Raw genomic sequence first — 8,849 nt, 5'->3', positions numbered from 1 at the left:
ACAGACAAATGTTTTCCTCTATGTTAAATCTTTACAAAACTGAATTCCTGAAACAGTTGCAAAATTCTGCTTTTGAAAGCATTCATTTTTTTTTGTTGTTGTTAGATAGGGCATAATTCTTAATGAGTATCACAATATCTAATATGCTTAGGAGGTTCCACACCAAAACCTAACCAGAAAGTGGAACTCATATCAGGGAGAGGGAATCCCAATTCCACAGTCTCAGAGCAGGTCCATAATTGGAGTGGGGAGGGGCGCTGGGTGGGGTCTCCTGGAGAGGGAGGAAGTGTTGTTAGAAAGCTTTGAGCCAGGCTAAGGCTGTGATTACTCGGGCTGAGCTTTGTAGTATCGAGTGGGCAAGGATTCTGGTGTGTGGGTAGCATTCTAAATGAGAACTAGCTTCGCTTGGCATTTGAGTGGAATCTGGAATCGAGGCGGCCAGTCTTCCCGGACTGCCGAGCTCTGTGAGAGCCGTAGAGACGACTGTCGCCTGCTATAGAGAGCCAGCAGAAGGATGACTGTCCCTGAGAACGGACCCAAGAGGTCCGACTGGCCCAAGGGTTTTAGTGAGAAGGGGAGTGGAACCGAGAGCGGGTTAGGAGCTCCCGAGCGTCCACAGGTTTGAAACCAGAGGAAAAGTCGGGAGATACAGCCTTCTCTAACTGCTTTCCCAGCTCTGCCACACCAGTGCGGGACTTGGGAATACTGTGCATCTCCCTTCCTCTGACAGGAGCCGAAGAACTCTCTTGGAAAACACTCTGTTAGAAGGCGAGATACTTAAAACTATCTTCTCCTTTTGCCCTCTCCATTTGCCACAGGGACGGAATGACCGACACCCTTTTCCTGCCCACTGGATGAAGGGCAAGGGCAGGAGCTGACCAACGCCGCCCCCTCCCGACCCAGAAGGTGCAGATCCCCCAGGTCCAGCCAAATTCAGCTCCCATTTTTCTCCTCCCCCTGGTCCTATATTACCGACACCCCCTCCTCCTTCCCCTTTCCTCCTCCTCCCTAGAGACGAGGGAGGAGGAGAAAAGGGGAGTCCAGGTCGTCATGACTGAGTTGAAAGCAAAGGATCCCCGGGCTCCCCACGTGGAGGGCGGCCCGCCCTCCCCCACCCAGGTCGGAACCCCCGGGCTGGGTCACCCGGACACTGGCCCCTTCCAAAAGAGCCGGAACTCGGCCATATCCATCTCCCTAGACGGGCTGTTCTTCCCTCGGCCCTGCCAAGGACAGGAAACCTCAGACGGGAAGACCCCGGAACAGCAGTCGTTGTCGAACGTGGAGGGCGCACATCCTGGAGTTGAAGCCTCGGGGAGTGCAGGAGGCGGCGGATCTAAACCCTCAGAGAAGGACAGCGGGCTGCTGGACAGTGTCTTGGACACACTGCTGGCGGCCCCCGGTCCCGGGCAAAGCCACGCCAGCCCTCCCGTCTGCGAGACTACCAGTCCTTGGGGCCTGTTTGGTCCCGAAGTTCCCGAAGACCCTCGGGCTGCCCCCACCACCCAGGGGGCTTTACCCCCGCTCATGAGCCGATCAGTGGGCAAGGATGGCGACTGCTCCGAGGCAGGGGCCACCCACAAAATGCTGCCCAGGGGCCTGTCACCGTCCGGGCAGCTGCTGCCCCCGACTCCCGGAGGCCCTCAGTGGCCTGGGGCCGCAGTGAAACCTCCTCCGCAGCCCCCTGCAGTGGAGACTGAGGAAGAGGATGGCTCCGAGTCCGACAGCTCTGCGGCTCCGCTTCTCAAGGGCAAGCCTCGGGCTCTGGGAGGCCCGGCGAGCGGAGGAGGAGCCGCGGCTACCGCGCCTGGGACCGCCGCAGGAGGCGTTGCCCTTGTCCCTAAGGAAGATTCCCGCTTCTCAGCGCCCAGCACTGCGCTGACGGAGCAGGATGCGCCGGCAGCGCCGGCAGCGCCCGGGCGCTCCCCTCTGGCCACCACGCTGATGGATTTCATCCACGTGCCCATACTGCCGTTCAATTCGGCATTCCTGGCCGCCCGCACCCGGCAGCTGCTGGAGGGGGAGAGCTACGAGGTCGGGGCCGGGGCTGCGGCCACCAGCGCCTTCATCCCACCACGGGGCTCGCCCTCCGTGTTGTCCGCCCCGGTCACCGGCGGCGACTTCCCCGACTGCGCGTACCCACCCGACGCCGAGCCCAAGGACGACGCGTTCCCGCTCTACGGCGACTTCCAGCCGCTCGCTCTGAAGATCAAGGAAGAGGAGGAAGGCGCCGAGGCCGCCGCGCGTTCCTCGCGACCTTACCTGCTGGCCGGTGCCAACCCCACAGCCTTCCCGGATTTCTCGCTGGCGCTGCCGTCGCGAGCGTCGTCGTCCAGACCTGGGGAAGCGGCGGCGGCCGCTACGAGTGCGGCCGCCAGTACCTCAGCCTCGCCGGCCTCCTCGTCGGGGTCGACCCTGGAGTGCATCTTGTATAAAGCGGAGGGCGCACAGCCCCAGCAAGGCCCGTTCGCGCCTCCACCCTGCAAGGCCTCGAGTGCGAGCGCCTGTCTCCTTTCGCGGGACGGCCTGCCCTCCACCTCGGCCTCGTCCGCCCCCTCGACGGCCCCAGCGCTCTACCAGCCTCTCGGGCTCAACGGGCTTCCGCAGCTCGGATACCAGGCGGCGGTGCTCAAGGAAGGCCTGCCACAGGTCTACCCGCCCTATCTCAACTACCTAAGGTGAGCGCCCGGGGCGGGGCGCGTCCTGGCGCGGCGCGGGAGTAGCGGCCCGTCGCGCAGCGCAGGGCTCCGCTCCCAGTAGTGTTCGCGAGGGCTGGGTGGCCGGGGCGGGGTGCACTCGCACTTTGCGTCCCTTTTTCTTCCCGCTGCAATTTGGGACTTCATAAAATGCGTCTCTTCTTAGAAGAAGGACATTTACCAGGAATGTCTGCCTTGGAGATTAATTAAGGCGCCGGTTCCCCGGGAGAGGTGGGATTTGATGAAGGGCGGCGGGCCAGAAGCGAAAGCAGAACCGTCTTCGGTGTTTGGACGTTTAACAGCTCTATTTTCATACGAATCTCAAGTTTAAAATTAATCTTAATTATAATATGTTTAAATTGTTAATTGAAGCAACAACCAGCACAAGCACTGTATTCTAATATTGTTTCGGATTGCCTTACACATTTTTTCATTACATTTTCAATTACATACTAAAGGAATGGAATTTTGAAGAAAAAATAAGAATGCTCGGTTTGGAGTCATGCGCTGTGACTAGGCAAAACAGTATCAGTGCGTTAAGCAATACTTTGATTTAAAATGACAAACGTATACTTGTTTAGATAAACAGTCATTACAGGGTTGAGTTTTAAAAACTCAAAACAGAAGCCTTGTTAAGTAGGTTTGAACTCTTAAAACAAAATCATGTTTATTATTAGCCAGGGTTCAGGAAGAGCATAACATTTCATTTGTCAAAGACGAAGTTGCTTCTATATAAGGAATTTCGGGGGAAAAATGATCAGTGGACTTCTGCTTTCCTGAGCATAAAATTGTACATTAATTATTATTCTTTTATGCGGTGCTACTGGTGAATGGTGCTACTGGTGAATGGCTAATAATGTCTAAGTCCGGTGATTCGTTTCAGGTAGTCTCTTACACCCAAGTTTAATTTGCGTGTTTTTCAAGGGTGTATAGATAACAGTTCAATAGAAAAATTGACAAGATGAAAATTCTTTTTCATCTTGTCAATGCTGGGTTAAGAAACCTTTAGTATTAGATATTGGTACACCTAAAAATAAATCAGTACTTTGTTTTGCATTTCAAGGCCGGATTCAGAAGCCAGCCAGAGCCCACAGTACAGCTTCGAGTCATTACCTCAGAAGATCTGTTTAATCTGTGGGGATGAAGCCTCAGGCTGTCATTACGGCGTCCTCACCTGTGGAAGCTGTAAGGTCTTCTTTAAAAGGGCAATGGAAGGTAGGCTTCTCCTCACCCCATCTCTATCCTTTATTGTTGGTTTAATTGTAGGTGGAGACAATCTAATATTTTTTAGATTTTAATTATCTTTTGCTTATAATAAGAAACGGCGGTATTTTCGTATAACTTAATATGTATAATGATGGTTTAAAAGTATATTTATTTATAGTACAAAACGTTGAAATTGGTTAGAAATTAAATTTCAGATTCTCTGACTTAAACTTTCACTATTAGACACAAGTCATAATAATCTTAGGAACAGTGCTCCTAGTTTTAATTAACTTTTGAACTTTAAAAATACAGAGTTACTCTGTCAGTATTTTCCCTTTGCTGTTGTATTTATGACACTTTTAACTTTTGATCAAAAGAAAAATGTTAAACATTGATAAATTATGTATGTACATGTGTGCAAAAATACATACACACATGAATGCAGTTGCAAATTTTCTACATAATTTTTTTATCCTTACAAGTGGAATTATGTAATGCTTATATAATGTTAATTCTAAACAAAAAATCTTAATTCCTTTTTTGTTCAGTATATTTTTGCAAGTGTATAATAAGATAGGAATAAACAGTTTAAAGCAAATAAATATTTGGGCATCACAAAATATAATTTTGAAAGAAGTATATTGCTCTGTATAAAACTTCTACTTTAAAAATAATTTAGGTTACATATTTACCTAATAATTTTGAATTAATTTGCATTGTGTTACTTTAGACTCACAGAAAATATTTTCGAATTTGTTTTTGTGCCTATACAAAATACTTAAGTAGCCAAACACATTTATATTTAAAAGGTGAATAATTTCTTACTTAAATTCCAGTAATAAATGTATTTTGTAACCAGTTTAAATGAAGTTTAGGATTCCCTCTGGAGTGCTGAGATCACATCCACATATGGAACCAAAGATATGAGCGTCTGCTTTTTTGCTGCCTGTTTGATTTTGAATAGCAAAAGCCCTCTATTTATAAGCAGAAAAGGAAGGAGTGGGGAATTTTTACATTAAGGGGATTTCAAAAGAGATTGATATGCATATTTAATGTACATTTACACCCAAAGCATACTGCCCTAACAGATGGTTAACAACAACAAAAAAAATTCACTACCCCTGTAGATACCTAACAATTGTAGATTCTTACAATTGTGATGCCTTTTTAATGAAAATAACTCTCAGCTATTTATTAATAGTATTTGTAGTCCTACTGAAATTCTTTGGGGAAAAATTTGCTTTGTGTATTTTTAGCATATTTTTTTTTAAAGTATGAATATATTTAATTGATGTTTGAAGTGTTCAGCTTCAGAGGTTTATAATTTCACTTTAAATTAATTGAGGCACTATCACAAGAGGGTACAGAGAAAATGGGGGCAACTGAGCGTGGCCTTAACTTTCACATTGACATCATCTAGCCAGTTACAGATGGAAGTTCTTTGTATAGAAGAGTTGGTTCTCCAGGAGTTACATTCCTATCTGACTTTGGTTCTGGTTTCTTGAATATTCCATTTTGCATTAATATGATTTCCTCCATTCTTATGGTCTCTTTAAAATAGTATAATTTTATAAACGAAATGCCCCTTATGAATCCCCTAAAGGTCAGTTTATTTTAGATAGATTCCCTTTTATACAGATAAGTAAAGCAAGTCCCGAAAACATACATCAACTTTCCTAAGAGCATACAACTAGTTAGTAGCAGATTGTTAGTCAACATAAGCTTTAATTGCAATTCCTATTAATTCCTATTAATCAGAGATGGTATGAACAAGTAGATACATGATAATGCTACTTAATTCTCAGCGGGTACTTCATAAAGTGTATATAACACCATAAGCACCCTAACTGTAAAATACAGTTGCTTTCCTTGTCACCTGAATAGCAGCCAAAAACATAAAAGATGTCTGCCACATTTACTCTTGGAAAACGTTTGTTTTACGTCTACTTTTGGCATGGTCCTGTTTTAGTCTTGAGTGGTAAAAATGAAGCACCTGTTTTCAGCAGTATGATAAATCATTCATGAAACTGGAGCAAGATTACAGCATTATATGAGTAAATTCATTCATTCATAATTATTATACATTCATTCAGAAATTCAACATTTTTTATACACCTCTTATACTTAGATTTATGCCAAAGATATTCTTTTCCTGACTTAACTTCTCTGTGCCATAGAAATAAAATGAGGATAATAGCAGTTACTATTTCTTGGAGGGGTTATAAAGATTAAATTAGTTAATACATGTAAAAGATTAAAAAGAATATCTGATGTATAGTCAGTGTCCCTTGTTTTTACCTTAAAAGAGCTTATAATAAGTTCACATGTATGCATGTGAAACATTTAAATAGGGATTTTCACTAAAAGCCCAGATAACTGATTCTGTAAAGTATATGGTTTGTGAGTTTGTGTGTTTGGGGAGGGAGGTGGGGAGGGAGGGAGGTGGAGGTGGTGTGGGCTAGAATGTGTAAATTCTATAATGATGGTGTAAGGGTTCACAGAAAATATGAACTTTGTTTATTAAAGGATAATTCAGGGGTGCTTTTAAGTGTTTATCTTCAAAGATGAACAGATTAGATTGACTATGGTTGAAGATTTCTGTAAGGAAATTATGAGAATGAAAGGTTGGGTGAATTGGGAGACAATTAGTGATTTAAAATAAGAGAAGAGAGAAAAGATTCTGGGAGTTTTCAGGAGTGAAAAAGATGAATTGAAGGATTTTACAGTTGGAAAGAAATGCCCGAGTAAAGTAGTCTTAAAGTAGTGCTTTGTGATGGTCTGGTTCAGGGATGAACTGTGTGTCGACACCAATGTGGCCAGAAATTCAAGTCAGTAGTGTTAATATGGATATTAAAGTTGCCAAGGATAAAAATAATAATGGCATTTTAAAGTGCTTTCTATGCGCCAGTGACTATTTTTAGTGTTTTACAGGTTTTAACTCATTTAATCCTCATAATTTGGTATTATTATTATTATTATCTCCATATTACAAATGAGGACACTAAGGCCTACGGATTTTAAGTTGCCTTAACAGTTAGGTAAAGCCAGAATCAAACACACTTTATGTAACTCCCAAGTCCATGTTCAAAACTACAATATTTCTTTTCTGGTATTAGGAAATGAGATTTAAGTTTCAAAGAAAATAATAGGGGGTACGAAGAAAAAATAAGAGCCAAGTGATGAAACATTTAATAAGATAAAATTAATTCTAAAGGAGAGTGCAAGACCAGAGATGATTAGAAGCGTGTGATATGAATGGATGGAAAATATTAACTTCACATTTGGGGAGTGATGAGAAGACATAGAGGAAAGAACCAGTTGTCCCATCTCTTCTCCCCGTTATGAGTGGGAAAAGATAAAGCCTACAAAGAACTCACCCAGGACAAATGGGCTTCCCTTGGTCTGAGACAGAAGAGAGAAAAGGTAGAAAACACTGAGAAAGTGTGAGGAGTGTTTACCCACAAAATAGAGTTTGCAAAAGTAGCAAAGGAAGAAGATAAGAAATTCAGGGCCAGAAGTTGGTAATGGGATAAGGTGTATGAGATGAGGCATAGCATAAGACAGTGATTTTCATTTGTCCCGGGAACCATGCAAGAAGGCAGTACCCAGAACTATGTAAGGTTTAGTTAGAAAAAACTTCTGGTAGGAGACAGTGAGCTAGGTATAATTTTTTGTATGTAGCTTAACAATCAGAAACATTGGATTTTAAGTGGTGATTAATTGGTGTTTATAATTATACATGGAAACACAGTAACTCTGGAACTAACTATTTTCCCTACCTCTCCTCCAAGTTAGGAGTTGGAAAAGATAAAGGCATCGAGGAAATTTGGGTTTCCTTTGGTATGAGAAAGAAGAGAGAAGAGGTAGAGGAGGGTGGGGTGAGGGGGTAGAGAGAAATTATCTCAAGCTATTTAAACTGTTTAAACTAAAAATATGAATTGGCCAAAAAAGCAGTTGGTGGAATAGCCAGTTGTACTCCTTTACTAAGACTTATAGGACTTAAGTAAACTGAGATGGAGTCAGGTATCAGGAATTGCCCTGACACATTTCAAGGTGTGAGCAATAATGACCTGCCAGTCGTACAAATGCAGGCTAGTGACCCGATACTAAAAAGGGAAGGACCATATCTCATTGGTTTTCCTTGGTATGCATTGTAACTAGCTCAGTGCTGGGAACATACCAGACATTCAGTAAACACCCATTTGGTAGATGAAACAGTAATCATAAATGATGATGCCGAGCACTTATTCTTTGGATATTTCACACTGTGACAGCATTTGTAGTGAATATATTTGATGTAGTATGGTTGAACAAATATTGTAATATGGTTGAAACGTATTATTTAGAATACACCATGCTAGTTAGGCATTGATAGATTTTTCATTGTATTATAATTGTACCATCCATTTTATTCATGAATTACTTAACCAAATACTTATTGATCACCAGCTGAGTGCCAGGCCCTATGGTAACTGCTGGTGAAAAAGCAGTAAACAAGACAGACCAGAACAGCTGCTGCCCTAGTGGAATTTATAAGATAGAGAGGGAAAGGGACATTCTACTGATTAAAATGTATATAATTAATTGCAGATTTTTTAGTGATTTAGTTTATACTATGCTTGGACAACCTCTCTGTCTTCTGTCAAAGCCAAATGCTGGGAATCTGGGGCTGAGGGGGAAAGCCTGTCAGAATTAAGAACACATCATCGTCATTAGACCACATAGGGAACTGGACAGAAAGGATATATTTTTATAAGCAATGTATTTCTTTTAAAAGTTGAGTATAGTTGGTGTCACAGGCTGAAAATGAAAACTTCATTTTTAGGATGCTTCTTGTTTGGCTTCCAAAGGGAAATATTGAACATTAAAATTTTCATTGGCAATTTCATGAATTATTTTTCTTGTCTTTAGAGCTCCATCTTTTGTATTCCACAAATTTATCTAACAGTC

General features: G+C 43.1%; 1 protein-coding gene across 2 annotated transcripts in view; it reads left to right on the top strand.

The window, feature by feature from the left end:
* Window positions 1-1,050: 1,050 nt before the first annotated feature.
* PGR (progesterone receptor) overlaps window positions 1,051-8,849 on the top strand; it is a 113,119-nt gene continuing 105,320 nt past the window's right edge. For both annotated transcript variants that reach the window (XM_037841194.1, XM_037841195.1), the window contains exons 1-2: window positions 1,051-2,675; window positions 3,757-3,908. In XM_037841194.1, coding sequence (XP_037697122.1) covers window positions 1,051-2,675; window positions 3,757-3,908 — 1,777 coding nt within the window. The remainder of the gene's footprint in view (window positions 2,676-3,756; window positions 3,909-8,849) is intronic.

Source organism: Choloepus didactylus, chromosome 6 (genome assembly GCF_015220235.1).
Source record: "Choloepus didactylus isolate mChoDid1 chromosome 6, mChoDid1.pri, whole genome shotgun sequence".
Classification (NCBI taxonomy): domain Eukaryota; kingdom Metazoa; phylum Chordata; class Mammalia; order Pilosa; family Megalonychidae; genus Choloepus; species Choloepus didactylus.
Note: the sequence above shows the minus strand (reverse complement) of the source record. Positions and strands in the feature narration are given on the sequence as shown.